Consider the following 18,302-nt stretch of genomic DNA (forward strand, 5'->3'; position numbering starts at 1 on the left):
ATAATTGAGCCAATCGTAACGGACGACCGCAGTTTGAGTTACACTGCGCATGCGTTTTATCCCGAACAACAGGACCCGTGTTCAAACCTCTTTTTATAGGCCTTGTGCCCACCGAGCAAACCAATGACGTGGGCCCCAAAACGTTGGCCTTGTTGCATAAATAAGTTACTCGCACTACTCCCACAAGCTCTCTCTCTTCCTCTTATTTAAAATCTCAGATGCAAACAGCTAGCTCTATTACCAAATTTAAATCTCTTTTAAAAACACATTTTTATAAAAAGGCTTTTTTAACTCCGTAAGGCAACAGCTTGGTGCACATTTTCCCACACCTTATAGTGTCCTCTTTTGGCTTATGTGTAGTAACTTATTGTTTTGATACCACTGGTTACGGGTTGTTGTTTTCTCATCATTTGGTCTTTATGTTTTGTTATTTTATTGTTGTTTTTATTTTGTCTGTATTTCATCGTATCTGTGCAAGCACTTTGAAACTATGTTTAGAAAAGTGCTATAAAAATAAAGATTATTATTATTATTACTATTATTATTATAACAACTTCCGAGCTCCATATGTGTCTACCTTTCATCTATATTTCGTCGTTGTTGAACAGGTGATGGTTGTAAGCAGTGGCATTTAAACTTTAATCATCATCATAATAATTAATCATTATAGGCAATGTGACAGACACCTACATGTTTTAACATCTGTCACACTGGATGGGATGCCCATTGACAACAGTGATCAGTATCATCAGAAATCATTTAAACTGTCAAACACTAGTTTTTTTCTTTTACTAAAATATCAAAGTGTTAAAACTGATTGTAATCTAGGTTTCACTTTCACAAGTTTTATGTGCCCCAAGTTCAGAATCAAAATCAGAAAACGTGGCGTTACTGTTGTACATATGTGTTGTACACATTATAGACTGCACATATGTACATATTACATTTATTTATTGTACAAACTAAATGTATTTATTGACGGACTGTACACACTATGTTCACCCATTCACTCTGTATCTTTTATATCTCTATTTATTGTTTTTATAATTTTTGTATACCTTGACCTCGCCTGTGTTTCACTCTATTTACTGATGTTTGCTGATGTTGCTGCTTTGACACCTGAATTTCCCTCCTGGGATTAATAAAGGTTCATCTTATCTTAGCTTATCTTGTAAAGAAATGTAAGAAAATAGAAATAAAGGAGTATGTAACGTGTAAATGATGTACATAATTCCAATGTACTTAGGTGCAAATGGCAAATAAAACTCTTGAATCTTGATATTGTACATAATGCCTTAATATGTACATAATGCTACAATATAAATAAAATATCTGAAAATAAATATTAGTAATAAAATTAAAAATAAGAAATTAGTATATAAGAAATATGAAATATTTACAAATATTTGCATTAAGACATGCAATATATAGCATATTAGAACATAACATATATATAGTGCAAATAAATAAATATATAAATTCTGAGAAGTGGGATCTATTAAGTGTGTTAAATATAAATGCCAGAATGGTATAGGTCTAAGTTAGAATTAAATAAGAATAATTCTTGAAATGTACAGTATAAATGCAGTATTAATTACAGAGTGTTTTAATTCATTAATAAGCTTGTCATGCTTGGTTGCCTGACCCTAAAATCTACTTTCTACTGTAGGTGGTCCATAGAGCCAAGTCATGTCATTTTGAATTATTTTGCAATACACCTTCTTTGTAGAAGTCAATGTGTATGTTGATGCCCAGTGTGGAATACAGTGCAGAATAAACACACTGGTTCAAACATACTTATACCTTAAAAATAAAAATAGTAATACATTTCATGAAAATACATGTATTATTAAACATTTAGTTTACATCATATACACATTGTGTCAAATCCAATTTCAACCAACCCTTATCTACATTAATGGAGGAGAACCAGTGTTGCAAAGAGTTACATGCATTGAAAATGGTAGCTCACATTCAGCATGTTACAAATAATAAGTAAGTAATATAATAAGCCTTATCATACCTCATGGTTGTGTTAGTCATGCTATGGTAATTTATATTTTCATAGTAATTTCAGACAACTTGCACTGATCGCACAACACAAACTGTCACTTTTATATGATTTTAAATATCTAAACTTAGTTTCTGGTAACTATTGAGCATTTCATGGGTCTATAGAAACTTTAAAGATCAACACACATTTTTTCCTGAATTGTCTCCTGATATGTTAACTTAATTGAAAGTTTGTTATGCACCAATAAAGCACAATATTGACTGACATGATCAGGGCCCTAAGCTGCTTTACCTTGAGGCCATGTCTTGAAGAGGTTCCATATGTGGACATCTAGTTATAAGACCTTTTATTATATCAATTTGTGCTTATATGTTGCATATTCCCAAAACAATGTGCTAAATCAAATGATGCAAACCAGGGAACAGGCGATAAAAGAAAGCATAACAAATGTAATCATCTTTAAAGCTTTAAAGATCATGGTTTAACTTGATAGCACCACACGTTGCAACCATTCTCAACTAAAGCTCATACTCCACCATGATAATACAGAATTCACAGTGTTGCAGTAACTTTCTTTGGTCACCAGATGTCATTATTTAAAGTGTGTATGAAGGGCACACTGTCAGCACTATATTTATTCAGTGTGAACAGGAGGTTTTAACACATTTCACTGTTCTTTTTGCTAATATATCCAAGACAACTAGAGGTATAAGGGTCAGCCGTATTCACTCCCTCCCTAAAGATTGTCTTAACCTTTCCTTTTGACAATAATTCCTCATGGAAGTAGAAGTTAGGTGTGGTACTTGACATACAAGTCCAAAGTTGATATACCAGTAGTGTTTATCATGGCTACACATCATCACATCTGAAAAAAAACAACTAGCTTTAAAGCAAACTCTCTAATTGCTGTACATCTATTTATATCAGCAGTTGTGAAGGTGACAATCTTCAGTGAATTGTTAAACTCTGTCTTCACATAGAATGAAGACTTTTAGGCAGTGGCAGCTGGTGTAATTTTTTCTTGGTGGGGCTTCGACACATCCAATCAATTTCAGCAAACATCCCGGTAAATAATAAAGTAAATAATGCTTTGAAAAACACAACAGTATAAAATGTACTCAGTGGTGGAATGTAACTAATTACTTAAATACAATTTTGAGGTACTTCTACTTTACTTGAGTATTTCCATATTCAGCTACTTTCTACTTCAACTCCACTACATCTCAGAGGGAAATATTAGACTTTTTACTCCACTACATTTATCTGACAACTTTAGTTACTTTACAGATTCAGATTATTAATAAAAAATATAATCAACTAATAAATAATGCAATATTATAGATTAAACTACCAAGCAGTATAAAGTCATTAAAATGAGCTCCACCTTAACCAGCTGCAACATTAAAGTGATGAACACATTAAGGCATCAATAATTAGAATACAATATTATACAATTATTCTGCATAATGTGTACTTTTATGTTTGGTACTTTAAGTATTCAGATGCTAATATTTTTGCACTTTTACTTTTGAATGCTGATAAAGTCTTAAACGTTTTAGGACTTTATCACAAAAGTCCTAAAAGTTTTAGGACTTTATCACAGCTAATAAAGAAAGATGATAAACCCGCACCCCACACGTTAAATACGCATTTCCTATTTCAATATTGTGTAATCATCTCAGTGCTTTAAGCCTAATGAAAGGACAACATGCAAAGTCTCTCCTCAGAGCTTATGAAGAACTGAACATATATGATGATGATCCCTAGAGCTACTATGGAAGAGTGAAGTCTTATTATTATTTATTTATTTATGTATTTCTTTTTTGTTCTTTGAATTATTTTCTATCCCCTCTTTTATTTTTGTTATTATATTATTTTTTTTATAATTTAAGTTATCTTTCCCATTCAATTTCAGGTTCAAGTTAAACTTTTTTGTCATTTTGGCACACACAAAGTACACGGTTAAAACAAAATGTCGTTGCTCGCGGACCAAGGTGCAAACATAGACATACAAAACAGTCAGAAACATAGAACATAACACAGTGAACAAAGTGCGATGGTGCAGCAGAATAAAAAGTGGATGACAGGACGATTAACAGAGTAAAAGCAGTATAAAAGCAATCAGGTCTTTAAATTGCGCCTTGTATGTAATTGTGCCTTGTATGTTAGAATTATTGAGTTTAGATTACAATGCCTTATTGTTTGTAAATTAAATTTCTTCAATAAAAAAACGAAAAAAACCAAAACTATCCCAAAGAGGAAGCTGGCAGACGGAACAAGGAAACGACCTCTAGCCGGTCCAATGACGTCACAGGTTCCTCGTTCATTCATAGAGCAGCTATGTAAGAGGAGCAGCAGGACTACTCTCAAGGATTTCGGTGTTTTTTAATGGTCTCTGTGTCAAGCAAAGCTCCCTGTTGATTCTCTACACATCGGTAGAGAGAACCGGATCACCAACATGTCGGGGGAAGCAAGTTCTCCGGTAGGTTTTAAGCTTTATTGACCCGGTGGTTTGGTTTTGCAGCAGCATGAAGCACCTTCAGTGCTCGCTGTGGATGTAGCCGAGAAGCATTTCCGCATGACGCGTCATTTTGAAGCTTGGTGATTGGTTAATACATCTGTCTGTCTCAGAGCTCAGCTCTCCTATTGGACGATTAGAAAAAAGATGAGCGGTCTGTCAAAATGTTGACATATGTGAGCTAGTAACATAAAATTAACACGTTTAAGGGTTGGAATTAAAGCGTTTCGACCACATAGTTGACCTGCTAGGTTAATTAACTATGAAACTATATACTTTATGAATCTTTAGTCAACATTGCGTAAGCAGGAAACGTCACCCAATCAAAACTCAGTGTCCCTGTTCATCTGCTAAACATATACAACACCATATGTTAGCTAATAACACATGTACAACATGTCATGGAGGTTAACTTTTAAGACACAAAGGTTTATTAGCAATCGGCGAAGAAACCTGGAAGAAACCAAGCAGAAGCGTTTTGTATTTCACCTACTTTTATGTCCTAATTCTAGTTTTACGAAAAACAGCATGTCCTGGTCCCGCCCACTATGACGTGTGTTTTTGGTAGTATTTATTAAAGTATCTGAAACATGCGACACAAACTACAGAACAAAAGTTATGATGTTTTATTAGATAGTGCTGTTTGTTCTACTGTATGTATGTAGAATGGAAGATACTAGATCATCTATAGATCATCTATACTTACAGTGATGGAGGAAGTATCCAGATCCTTTACTCAAGTAAAAGTGCCAATACCACACTGTAAAAATAATAATCCATTACAAGTAAAAGTCCTGCTTTGTATAATCAGTATATTCATTAAATCAGAAAAATCTAACTTAGCCTACTCAATGCAGAAAAATGACCATGTAAATATAAAAGTATTATTAGGCCTAGTAAGATTATTAATAACCTGCTCATGCATTGATGTTCAAGGAGAATTTTATTTTTGTAGTTGGTTAAGGTGTAGCTAATTTTAAACTTATTTTGTATTGATCTGCAACTAATGATTATTATCTGGAACATGCGACACAAACAACAGAACAAAAGTTATGATTTTTTTATTACATAGTGCTGTTTTGTTCTACTTTATGCATGTAGAATGGAAGAGCAACTATACTGACGATCAGTGGTGGAGGAAGTATCCAGATCCTTTACTCAAGTAAAAGTGCCAATACCACACTGTGAAAATACTCAATCACAAGTAAAAGTCCTGCATTGTTTATCAGTACATTCATTAAATCAGAAAAATGTAACTTCAACTATCAAAAGTAAAAGTAGCCCACTCAATGCAGAAAAATGGCCATGTAAATATAAAAGTATTATTAGGCCTAGTAAGATTATTATTATTTATTTTTTTAATAATATGTTTATTGGGTTTTCTTATTTTCACAAACACAACAATAATAATAATAATAAAAAACAACAACAACAAACAAACACTGGTACAGCTCAGATCAAAAAATATATATATAGGAAGGAAGTCAGGAAATAGTCCATAGTGCAGGGAAGTCCCAGGATATATGAGTTCATATTCAAGAGACTCCTTGTGAGATAATGGAAGAGAGATCAGGTCCGATATAATTCAGATAGGGCTGCCAAATATTGTAGAACTGATCTACTTTGGCATGTAGAATATTGTGAGATATTCCAAAGAGACCATCTCAAATATGACTTTACGCCAGCCTTGAACAGAGGGTTTCTTATCACTAATCCACTGTAGTAATATATTTTTTTCTAGCAGCAAATGTAAGAATGTTATATAACCTTTTGTTGGCTGCAGTAGTTATATTTGTACCTGGGATTCCTAAAATGAAAGACATTGGATTCATTTCTAAATTCTTATCAAATATCTTTTCCATTTCACATTAATATTTCAGACCAGTATTTCTGTAATTTATGACACGACCAAAGGCAATGGGTTAAGGTACCTATTTCGGTTTTACATTTGAGACACAGAGGAGAACCTAGTAAGATTATTAATAACCTGCTCATGTTCAAGCAGAATATTATATTTGTAGTTTGTTGAGGTGCAGCTAATTTTTTTTAACTTATTTTATATCGAGCTGCAACTAATGGTTATTTTTCATTATGAATAATATACAGATTTTTTTTTATCTTGATCAAGTAATTTATTGTTCTTGGTCCGACCAACAGTCCAAACCTCCAAAGGATTCAGTCTGCTGTCATTTAACACAAGAAAAGCAGCAAATCTTCACCTTTGAGAAGCTGAAATCATCAAATGTTTGATTTTTGCATGAAAAACTAAAAATTGGTTATCAAAGAGTTGCTGATTATTTTTTTGATAATTGACTTATAACTAATTGATTAATTACTAAAAACTAGTCCTTTAATCTCAAATGTTATATATAGCCTAGTTGGGTAGTTTAATATTTTACAACGCGTCATATTTTAGTAATGTTTTGTATGTAAGTTAATATTTGCAAAGTAACTATTTGCTACAGCTGTCAAACAAACGTAGTGCAGTAAAAAAGTAATATTTCCCTCTGAAACATGGTGGAGTGGAAGTATAAAGTCATAAATTGGCAATACTCAAGTAAAGTACAGATACTTCAAATGTGTACTTTAGTACAGTATAAATGTTCTTAGTCTTTTTCATGATGAAATAATCTGACCGCTAGCAAAGAAACATTAAATTGATATATATTTTAATGCAGTTTTCAGACAGACATAAGAAAGAGAACAGGTTGCTAAAAATTCACATTTTGACTTAATAACATTATCTATGGAACTCCAGAGTGGCCAATGCTTTAAAAAAAAGAAGATATATTCACATATATAATACATACAAAAAATATTGTGAATAAAATTGTGAAATAATTTAATAAAACTATTTAAACTCAATTAATTATTATTAAATGTACTATTATTATAATGTAATGTACTATTATTAAATAAATGTATTATTAAATGTATTAATGTTCATTGTAAAATGGTTTAACTGGGGTTCGTATTTCATTAATAAAGCAAAAATCTATTATTTCATATTGGTATTTTTCTCTGTGACACTTCTATTTCATTAAAACGTGTCACCATCAGCCAACCACAAGCCTCCAGCCACTCTTACCAGGCATGGCCAATAAAATAAAAGTGTCCAATGACACTGGATGACACATTAAAAATGCCTTTTTTTTTCTTTTTAGGATTTAGCAGTTAAATGTGTTCTTTAATGTATTTTTTATATATTTCCATCAAAGAAAGAGCAGTGACAAATATACTTTAAATGTTCATTTTCCATCTATTGTTCTGTCTTTGACAGCCAGCTCATCATTCACAAATAAAGTGTTTCAGAGGAGGAAAGTTTGAAGCCACAGACAGATCTATGTATCACCAACCTCTGTGACCACACCTCATACACAGGACCCTACTGAGCTGCCCCTCCCTGCCTTTTATAACGGACTCAATGAATTGGCACACTTATCTTTTGGAGCCAGAGATATCTTGGGGTGGAGGTCCTGAAGGAGGAGGCGGGGCGGGGGGGGGGAGGTGTCCGGTAAAAAGACCACTGTTCAGTATCTAGAGGCTATATGACCTCAGCACAGCCTCCTTACCAAGACGCAGGAGCAGGCATCCCCGGCCACACAGCGCACACAATAGCCTCCACAGTGCACACGCTCAGCGCCGACACTCAGAGTCATGGAGCAAGGACCTTACAAGTACATCAGGGTAAAATGGCTCAGCATATTTATGAGCTAGTTATCGAGGTGGTTGTTCATGTGTTGATGTGTGATTGAAGGACATCTGTAGGAATGTCTCGAAGGGAGTTGGCAGAAAGTGAGTTGGCTGATTTCTCTTTTTGTCCCGGCAGGATGGGAACGGCAAGGTTAGTCGGGTCATCCGGATTGGAACCCGCAAGAGCCAGGTACGGTACATTAATTAAATTATGAGCTTAACTTTGGTTGTGCTTGTTTTTATATTTATATATATATATATATATATATATATATATATATATTTCAGAGTGTGGCTTTTGCATCATTGCCAGTTTTGTCTTTTGATTTAGCTCTAATTTAAATGTGAACATAAGCCATGCAGAGTGTGTCAGTTAAATTGTGAATTATCTGATGCACCATGCAGCTTTAGATACTGCAGAGCCAGATGTCTGGAGCTCTCCTCGCAGAGATAACGTAGCTGCGTCTCAACAATGTCTTTTTAAGATAACCGTTCCTCCTCCAGTCTGTCATATTGATTTGAGGGTCACTGGCTCTGTGGATGAATGTTTGACTTTTTTTTTTTTTTTTTTTTACAACAACTATCAGTACAATCCAGCTAAAGTGTTGTTCTTCTGTCCCAGTTGGCGCGCATCCAGACTGACAGCGTGGCGGACAAGTTGCAAAAACTGAACCCCGACATCCGCTTGGAAATAGGTGAGGATCATTCCATTATGAATTAATTATTAGGATTCATTATTGAGTCAAATAATGCTGTAAAATCCACCCGAGGTCCGCACAGGTAGAACACTGATATCGTTAGATTTACATCTACCTGACCCTCCTGTTAGTTTTGTTGCACCTGTTAGGGTGGGACTAGGTACACCTTTATTAATCCTATTGGTTCATAGCAGTTGCTGACCTCACATAATTCCAAATACCCCAAAAAGTTGTTGCAGACCTGTAGACTACATCATTAGTGTTTTTACTAGTTGTTACTGTTTAATCACATCATTAAATCTTTGTATTCTCTCTCTTTCAGTCAGCATGTCAACGATAGGAGACAAAATCCTTGATGTAGCTTTATCAAAGGTGAGGCTTGTCATGATTGCCACAAATCAACATTATACTGTACATTCCACATACATTATAAACAATCATGTTGACCTCTACCAACATCTGCTAGGTAGACAATTTATAATTGGGTAATTATTCAAATAATCCTACCAGACATGCATGGTGAGGACTTGTAGCAGTCAGTATTTAAATTGCCTACAGTACATTGCAGACTTGTAACAATAGATTTACTGCTTGATGACGTACAATACATTCAAATGGAAGATACATAAGGAGGTACAATGTGGATTTGCTACCTGTAAATGTCTTATATTCAATGGAACAGATAAATGTAAAGTGTAACAGAGAATCACTGTTTGTTTGTTTGTTTGTTTTCTTTCTTTTGAATGCAGATCGGAGAGAAGAGTTTGTTCACCAAAGAGTTGGAGAATGCTCTGGAGAAAAACGAGTGAGTGTTAGCGCTGTCATCTGTGGCTGACACCACACGGGCTCCACACCATTGTTCATCAATGGACACCAAGCGTTAGGGCTTCACTGACAGGGCTTCACTTGTAAAGACTTAAGCATCGTAGTCGTAGCTGTCATTCACAAATACTGTGTGTCAATGCTCACGTATGAATTTAACCCTTTAGCATCACTAGGGACATTTTGGCGTTTTAAGTTTGAATAAAAAAAATCTCTCTTGCATTTAGTATACAGAAAATAATTATTTTGTTGTGTTTTTTTCACAACTTTATGTAAACAAACTGGCATTTAAATGATTACATTTCTGAATATTTGGTACTTATGATCAGGACTGATGTTGTTTAAAAGATTTAACTCAGTGAAAGTGGAAAATAAACTTTTTTAAAGTGAGGCACAAAGGGTTAATGCTTTTTTAGGACAGTAAAATCTCTTTGAATGAAATGCAGTTATCACCTCATCCTAGTCCGTTTCATTTATTCACATCATACTCTCAAAAATCCATAAGAGCCTCCGCTGTATGCAGAGGGAGACCCTTTGATTTCCTCCGCGGCCTCAGATGTAGCAGGTGGCTCTGTTCTGTGGTTGCCCTGACGATGTAAAACATACACAGCACTGAATGGCTGTATTATAGTACGGGACATAAATGGAGCATGTACTGTAATGTATATATGTGACTGTTCCTCTGTGTCCCTCAGGGTCGACCTGGTTGTTCACTCACTCAAAGACCTTCCCACCACTCTGCCTTCAGGATTCACCATCGGGGCTGTGCTGAAGTAGGTGCACTCTCACCAGAACTGTGCAGTATGTCTGCATAAACTCACTGTATCATGTTATAGTTTACAGTAGGGCTGTCAACATGTCTAGCGTTATCGCTAGAGTGAAGATACTGGCATCATATGAAACTAGAAAACCTAAGGAATCCATTGGTACCATCCATGTCATACTAGCTTGTCGCGAAGGAGGCTAACTAATGCTCTAAACCTGCGCAAAATTTTGGCAAGGAAAAACTTGGGCTGCAGTTTTCCATGTTATGATTTGAGCATACTCTGTATGTTTTATGCTAAATGCAGTACCTGTGAGGGTTTCTGGACAATATTTGTCATTGTTTTGTGTTGTTAATTGATTTCCAATAACAAATATATACATACATTTGCATAAAGCAAGCATATTTTCCAACTCCCATGTTGATAAGAGTATTAAATACGCGACAAATCTGCCTTTTAAGGTACATTTTGAACAAAGAAAAAATGTGCAATTAATCTCGATTAAATATTTTAATCGACTGACAGCCCTCGTATATAGGTATAGTGACTTTTTATAATTTGATGTAGCTTTTTTTTCCTTTATTGTTAAGTAGCTGTTGGTGGGTAGTATTTGGGGGACAGACAAGTGTGGATGACTTGTGTCAAAGATAGTGGGGCTGTGTGTAGGAGATCAGCTCTGCCTTTATTATGGAACAGTTCCTATTGGTCTCAGTACGAATCAAATATTACTTATTGTCCATTCTGCGGATAATTTTAGGATTTGTTGTTTGTCATTTGACCAGCTGTAACCACTCCCTGTCCTTTCCTTCCTACTGCTTTTAGGAGAGAAAACCCCCATGATGCAGTGGTTTTACACCCTAAACACGCAGGAAAAGCTCTTGAGACTCTGCCAGAAAACAGGTACAGTCCAACTAGTTGTGTTTGTTTTTTTCACTTATACTTTTTCAAAACTATGGATGACTTGACTTCATCCTGTGCGTTTGTGTAGTGTGATCGGCACCAGTTCACTGCGCCGCGCCGCTCAGCTGACGAAGAGGTTCCCCCACCTGAAGTTCAAAGATATTGTATCCTTTCAGGAAGCATTGTCGTCAGTCAGAACATGATGGGAATTAGTTTGATTTTACTGCAACAACAATCTGTTCATTTTCATGTTTAAGAAGGGTGCTAGCAAGCCAGAATGGACATCTGTCTCTGAAGTGTTTTTCCTTAGCTGTGGTCTCTCTAGCGTGGGAACCTGAACACGCGTCTCAAGAAGCTGGATGAGAAGGACGACTTTGCTGCCATCATCCTGGCTGCTGCCGGCCTCAAGAGAATGGGCTGGGACAACCGGATCAGCCAGGTACACTACATGGTCATCTCGAGTCCTTCCTGTGTGAAGTCTCTCGGGGTCGTCATTTGTCATCTAACAGTCAAACTGTCCGATTGTTTTCTCCGGTAGATCCTGGGGCCTGAAGACTGCATGTACGCTGTTGGACAGGGCGCTCTGGCAGTGGAGGTTCGGGCCAAAGATACAGACATCCTGGAGATGGTGTCTGTCCTCCATGACCCGGACACTGTGCTGCGCTGCATAGCTGAGAGAGCTTTCCTCAGACAACTGGTACACTACACACACACACACATGCACGTACACACATTCTTTGACTCATTTTCACATTGTATGAATGTGGGAATCCCTGTGTATTCAATTGAACTGTCATTTTGTAGGAGGGTGGCTGCAGTGTTCCGGTGGCTGTAAACACTGAAGTGAAGGACTCCCAGGTAAGATTTCTAGGTAGAGGAAGACACCCACACTCACAAGACATTTTGCATGCATACAATTGACCATTCGCTAAGCCCCGCCCCCCCCTGCTGCTACGCCTGTCGAGCTTTCTGTTCTCACCACCGACTGTATATGAGAAGTGAACGTAGTCACCGGGATGTCACCCGTTGGTTTGTGGATTACGGTTTTGAAGCCTTGAGTTTGGCATTTTGGCCGTCGCCTTCTTGGATGGTGGCATCTAGAAGGGAATCCGCAAGTTGGGGAGACTCTCGTGACATGGTTAAGGTTAGACATTGATCTTGAATGGTTAAGGTTAGGATAGGTCGACGGGCAGCGAGTCTCGCAAGAGTTTTTGCAGCTCTCAGATCAGATTTCACAATTTATGGGTTACCTTCTAGACAGCCCATCTTGTTTTTTTGCAACCAGAAGTGACACTAGAGGGTGGAGCTACGTACCACCGAACACTGAACAAACACGTTTCTAGGCGACCAAAACGGTATCTTAAGGTAGCCACACTCGTTTATTTGACTCTAAATGGGACCATCATTTACTAAATGAACATCATGCTGTATTGAAGAAGACTTGAAATTAGCGATTGAGACCATAAACTCATGTTTACGGTTTTTCAAGTGAGAATTAGGCTCATTTTCTCATAGACTTCTATACAATCAGACTTCTTTTTGCAACCAGAGGAGTCGCCCCCTGCTGGCTGTGAGAAAGAATGCAAGTTTAAGGCACTTCCGCATTGGCTTCACTTTTCAAAACCCGGATTTGCCCACTGAACGTAACCTGTGACCCCACAAAATAATGTTGTTGGCTGATGTTGAAGGTTGAACTGTTTGATGTTTTTCCAGCTCTACCTGACGGGGGCAGTTTACAGCCTGGACGGATCAGACAGTCTGAAGGAAACCATGCAGACTAGCATTGCTGCTGATGACAAGGTAACAGCTGAGTATACAGTGTACTGGTCACATTGATGACCATTGCCTAGACTTAGAGTCTCGACCTCACAAGAGACTGGATGGAACATGTAAATGTGAAGTTTTTTTTTTATTTGTGTGACAGCCATCATATCACATACCCAAACTTCATATTGATAATGTGAGTTCTTTTGTTACAGAGCACAGAGGAGGTGGACGAGAGGGTCCAGCGAGTGGGAGTCACAGCCAGCAAGATCTCGGGCGAAGCCCAGGACGGGGCTGAGCGACTGGGGCTTGACCTGGCCAACTTACTGCTGAGCAAAGGAGCCAAGGAGATCCTGACGGTGGCCAGGCAGCTCAACGACGCCAGATAATCCTGCTGCCGGCTGAGGGGGGCGGGGCTCCGGAGCTGACCGCCTGGTCCTCGAGTGCTGTCAGTCACAGCCTTGTGTCAAGTAAAAACTTGAATTCCTTTTTTATGTTACATATTTTGACGAATGGTGACTTTTGTGGTGCACCGAGTGAGCTCAGTCAAGGATTTTAAACACTACTTGGACCAAAGTTGTGCTCAGTGTGGTACAATGCTGCTGTCATTATCAACTTGTTCAGAGTCTGTAAGCACTCTTGTTCTTGGTTCCAGCCTGTCCAGCACCTCATGGAACCAGCTCCTGAGCCATGTAGAAACCGCCTTACTGGGGTTATCAGTGAGAAACACAAAACAGCCTTCAAACATTGTCTTCAGCACTTACAGTACCATCACTGGCTGATATCCTCATCGTGAAACCCTTTTATAGTATCAGTATATTAAATGGGATGCCACTAATATTAAGCATTCTCATACATGTTCCCCCATAACCAGTGATGTTTCATCAGCATCCATCATTGTTCCCCCACAAGCAGGGGAAGTTAACCCAGAGTTCCCCTCTCTCAGCTCCTAGCTGCATTCTCATTGGGAAAGGCTGATTTCGATGGTACCAAAGATGAGTTTCCGAGCGCGTGTGCACATTTTGTGGTTCGGAGCGTTTAACGCTGCAGCTTCGAATGGGCCTCGTCTAGGTGTGAAATTTGAGAAATGTAAATATAAATGTGAATTCAGTCATCAGCTCTATCTATGGCCATGAGTAGACAATGACGTTCTTTCTGGAGCTAGCAAGTACTTGATCAGACCTTTATCAATGGAAGTAACCAAGTGTAGGTCTCATATTGAGGTGGTGTTTTATCATTTTGGCCTCCTGAAAAGAAAAAGTACCCTTCCTACACAGCTTCACTTCTTCATTCGGCTCATGTTGAATGCAACATTTGCACAGCTGAGGAGGGTCACTGCTTTTAAGAGTATGCTAGCTACCTATTTTACAGAGAGAGAATATATTTGATATACATGATGTTAAGCTAGAGGGAGTGCTTTGTTTTACCCCACCTGTGGCACAGCTAGTGATGCTAAGCTTGTACAGCTGCTCTGTACTGAACCTACATGACTGGAAATTACTTGTTTAAGGGGATGTTTTGAAGTAGGGTAGTATGAGGTATTTATCCATAGTCCGTGTATTACCTACAGTAGATGACGGTCGGCACGCCCCCAGTTTGGAGAAACATACAGGAGTACCAGCACAGGTTCAAAGCCACCAGACTCCTTTAACAAAAACAGTAATTTTACCTCGCAGAACACTAAGGCTGTCAATCGATTCAAATATTTAATCGCAATTAATCGCATGATTGTCCATAGTTAATCGCGATTAATCGCACATTTTTTTATCTGTTCAAAATATAACCTTAAAGGGAGATTTTAGTATTTAATACTCTTATCAACATCTAGTTTCATATGGTGCCAGTACCTTCACTCTAGCTTTAAAACTGAGCCCGCTAAAACCTCTGAAAGACCCATTGGATTTTTAAGAGGTTAATTAAAAATCATCGCATTAATGCGTTAAAGAAATTAGTGGCGTTAAAATGAATTTGCGTTAACGCGTTATCGCGTTAACTTTGACAGCCCTAGTTATTGTGTGAGTTTGGTGTTTTAAAGGTTTTAGTTTGGATTCACCAAAGTCACACAATAACACAAACAAACTAATCGATCGAAGCAGCGGTAAAATTATTGTTTTTGTCAATGGAGTCTGGTAGGCCTTGAAAACACCACAGATGGATACAATGTCTTCAGTTCCCCGTCGCAAAAGTGCTGTCTGACGGGAAGGTGAAGCGGTGAAAATATTCTAAATATAGTGTACACTTAAAACTAAAATACATTTTGCTGCTGCCCCCCGCCCCCCGTCCACAGCAGTACATTGCTTTGCTCCCGTGCTGGTACCCTACTCTTCCGTCATCTATTGTAGGTAATACACTGACTATGGATAAGAACCTCATACAACCCCACTTCAAAACACCCAAATTATCACTTTAACACCGGAGCAATCCCTGCAACTGTTTTCAGTTTTCTGCTCAGATTTTAAATGTGAACTGCGCCAACAGTTTGTGTGGCTTGCAGCACCACGTTAAGCATCAACCGTGAGCTCATGATTTTTAAATACAGTGTAAATGCTACAGTTGTGGATATACATACAGTGGTACGGTCGACTGTTTAAAAGGTAAAGGGCACAGCAGCGAACTTACTCACTGGCTTTCATGAACTGGCTATAGGTTGAATTGCTGTTGTGTTCGAGATGTAAAGTAGCCAAACAAAACCTTATTTAACTGAAACTATCACAGAGTATATCTAAAAAAACATAACAGGGTTTTACAGCTGTATCGCCACACTCATTACACTGACTGATTAAATGGCCATTATGGTCTCATTCATGCAGATGGTACTTGTATGTTGTGGTGTAGTTCTACTAAAGCACCATTCAACAAACAAAACAAAAATTAGAAAGTTATCTCATAATTATGACATAGTTTTCTTGTAATTAGGAGATATGGATCTTTGTAATTATGGTATAGTTTTCTTGTAATTATGAGAAAGACTCATAATTATTAGATAGACTCATAATTATGGAGTACTTTTTGTTCCATAATCTTTACACATGGATGTCCAAATTATGAGATGCTATTTCATAATTAAGATGCAGAAGTCATAATTACGAAAACATATACTTTGGTGGATGCTATGCACGTCTGTGTAGTTCATCCATAGCTTACATAAAATTAACAAAAATTGAATGAAAAATATCTATCTCCTGTAATGTCATGCAATATGCTGTACTCCATGTATCAACACTGAAGTGCTTCCAAAAGCAATACATTTTGACCTGTCGACCTTAATGCCTTGCTTAACGAAATAAGTCTTGAATGGCATATTTTTGTCTTAGTGCCATCTCCGTAAATGTATCATTTCTTCATATCTGCCTTACATAGAGCAATGCCTGTTTTTATTTCCTTCTGCATCAGTGTACCCACTGTACAGTTAGTGTGATGCCATATTGTATTTCTTTTATTTTATAGGTCTTTATTGTATATTATACTTAATTTAAACCTCCTGAGACAATGTGAGGCAATGTTATCTTATCATATTTGTTTTTCAGCTTTAATTTCTGCATGAGTTAACATAGAATGTTTCGGTATTTAGGTTCTTCATCACAGTACTCATGTTTGCATCAATCCGTTACTGACTAAATATCCACATGGTATTCTCAAGTGTCTTTGTTTCGCCACTTGTCATCATGTCAAATGAAACAAATGTCAATAAAGCTGTGTGTGTGTTATACCTGTACCGTTTGTTGTCCTGTTATTAAAGTGGCAGTAGGCAGAATAGTTTTGGCTTCATTGGGTAAAAAGTCCACAATAACCTTTCAGCATATTGTAATACAAGTGTTCTGAGAGAAAACTAGACTTCTGCACCTCCTCATGGCTCTGTTTTCAGGCTTTAGAAAATCTAGCCAGTGATGGAAGACTTTGACCAATCACAGGTCGTTTCAGAGAGAGAGAGAGCGTTCCTATTGGCTGTGCTCTGGCTGGTGGGCGGTTTCCTCAGTGACTGCTGGAACAAGAAGCTCCAGCTGCTCTCTCCACAGAGGAATCATCCTACAGATGAGTGACCTGGAACCTTTGCCTGATGTCAGGCAGTATTGTCAACTCAGTTTATATACATCCCCTGCTTTATGGTCTATTTGACTCTAAATGGGACCATCATTTACTAAATGAACATCATGCTGTATTGAAGAAGACTTGAAACTAGTGATTGAGACCATAAACTCATGTTTACAATGTTTACTGAGGTAATAAATTATGAGGGGCCATACAAGACATAATTCATTCTTGCACTCACACACACATGCATTCTCCTTTCACATACATATATACTTCACTTTTCAACACATACATATATTTTCACTCTCACATACACATATTTACACTGACACATGTATTCTTTACTCTCACCACATGCTTATATTCTTCTCACAAATGCGTATATTCTTCTCACACATACATATATCCTTCTCACACATACACATACATATATTCTTGTGCGAGTGAAAATATATGTATGTGAAAGAAGAATGCATGTGTGTGTGTGTGTGTGTGTGTGTGGGTGGGTGCAAGAATGAATTATGCCTTGTACGGCTCCTCATAATAAATCAAGTGAGAAGTAGGCTCATTTTCTCATTCACTTCAATACAATCTGACTTATTTTTGCAACCAGAGGAGTCGCCCCCTGCTGGCTATTAGAAAGAATGCAAGTTTAAGGCACTGCAGCATTGGCTTCACTTTTCAGACCTGGAGGTTGCCCACTGGTAAGAATGTCATGATAAGCCAATCAGAGGCACAATCAGGCGAGTCATGTCTATGCTATCATAGGATTTGTAATATCGCGGTGTAAGTGTTTTTAATAGGAAGGTTTTAGCAAAGATGCATGCATTTGGGAAGTAGTGAGTATACGACCAGATAAACGAGACTTGGATTATACCTCACGAGTTGTGTAACAGTTTGTAAACGGATGTTTTCATATAGTCTTGCTGTTGTTAAATGTGGCCCCCATTTACTTCAATTCATCAAGGATTTACCCTGTTTTTGTATTCTTGGAGAATTCTAAGTAACACGGGGTGAATAATTGATATACAAACGGTAGTTTTGTGGGTGAAGTATTCCTTTAAGGCAAAAACATAGATTATTGCTCTGATTGTATT

The 18,302-nt window shown here is 37.5% G+C and overlaps 1 protein-coding gene across 6 annotated transcripts; it reads left to right on the forward strand.

Moving 5' to 3' along the window:
• Positions 1-4,304: 4,304 nt before the first annotated feature.
• LOC141770528 (porphobilinogen deaminase-like) lies at positions 4,305-17,411 on the forward strand. 6 transcript variants are annotated; one of them, XR_012594584.1, is made up of 14 exons: positions 4,305-4,496; positions 8,362-8,415; positions 8,848-8,920; positions 9,246-9,295; positions 9,673-9,728; positions 10,441-10,518; positions 11,332-11,409; positions 11,498-11,573; positions 11,735-11,848; positions 11,948-12,106; positions 12,214-12,267; positions 13,123-13,209; positions 13,389-16,081; positions 16,120-17,411. XR_012594584.1 is itself a non-coding variant. In XM_074640149.1 (13 exons), exons 1-13 carry the CDS (start codon positions 4,473-4,475, stop codon positions 13,560-13,562), a joined length of 1,077 nt encoding a protein of 358 aa, XP_074496250.1. In that variant the 5' UTR covers positions 4,305-4,472; the 3' UTR covers positions 13,563-17,411. The 6 variants fall into 6 exon arrangements, 2 of the variants coding, with proteins under 2 accessions (XP_074496250.1, XP_074496249.1); XR_012594583.1 differs by having other exon boundaries at positions 13,389-16,073; XR_012594582.1 differs by lacking the exon at positions 4,305-4,496 and adding an exon at positions 8,061-8,219.
• Positions 17,412-18,302: the final 891 nt, after the last annotated feature.

The sequence above is a fragment of the Sebastes fasciatus genome, chromosome 7, assembly GCF_043250625.1.
Source record: "Sebastes fasciatus isolate fSebFas1 chromosome 7, fSebFas1.pri, whole genome shotgun sequence".
Lineage (NCBI taxonomy): Eukaryota > Metazoa > Chordata > Actinopteri > Perciformes > Sebastidae > Sebastes > Sebastes fasciatus.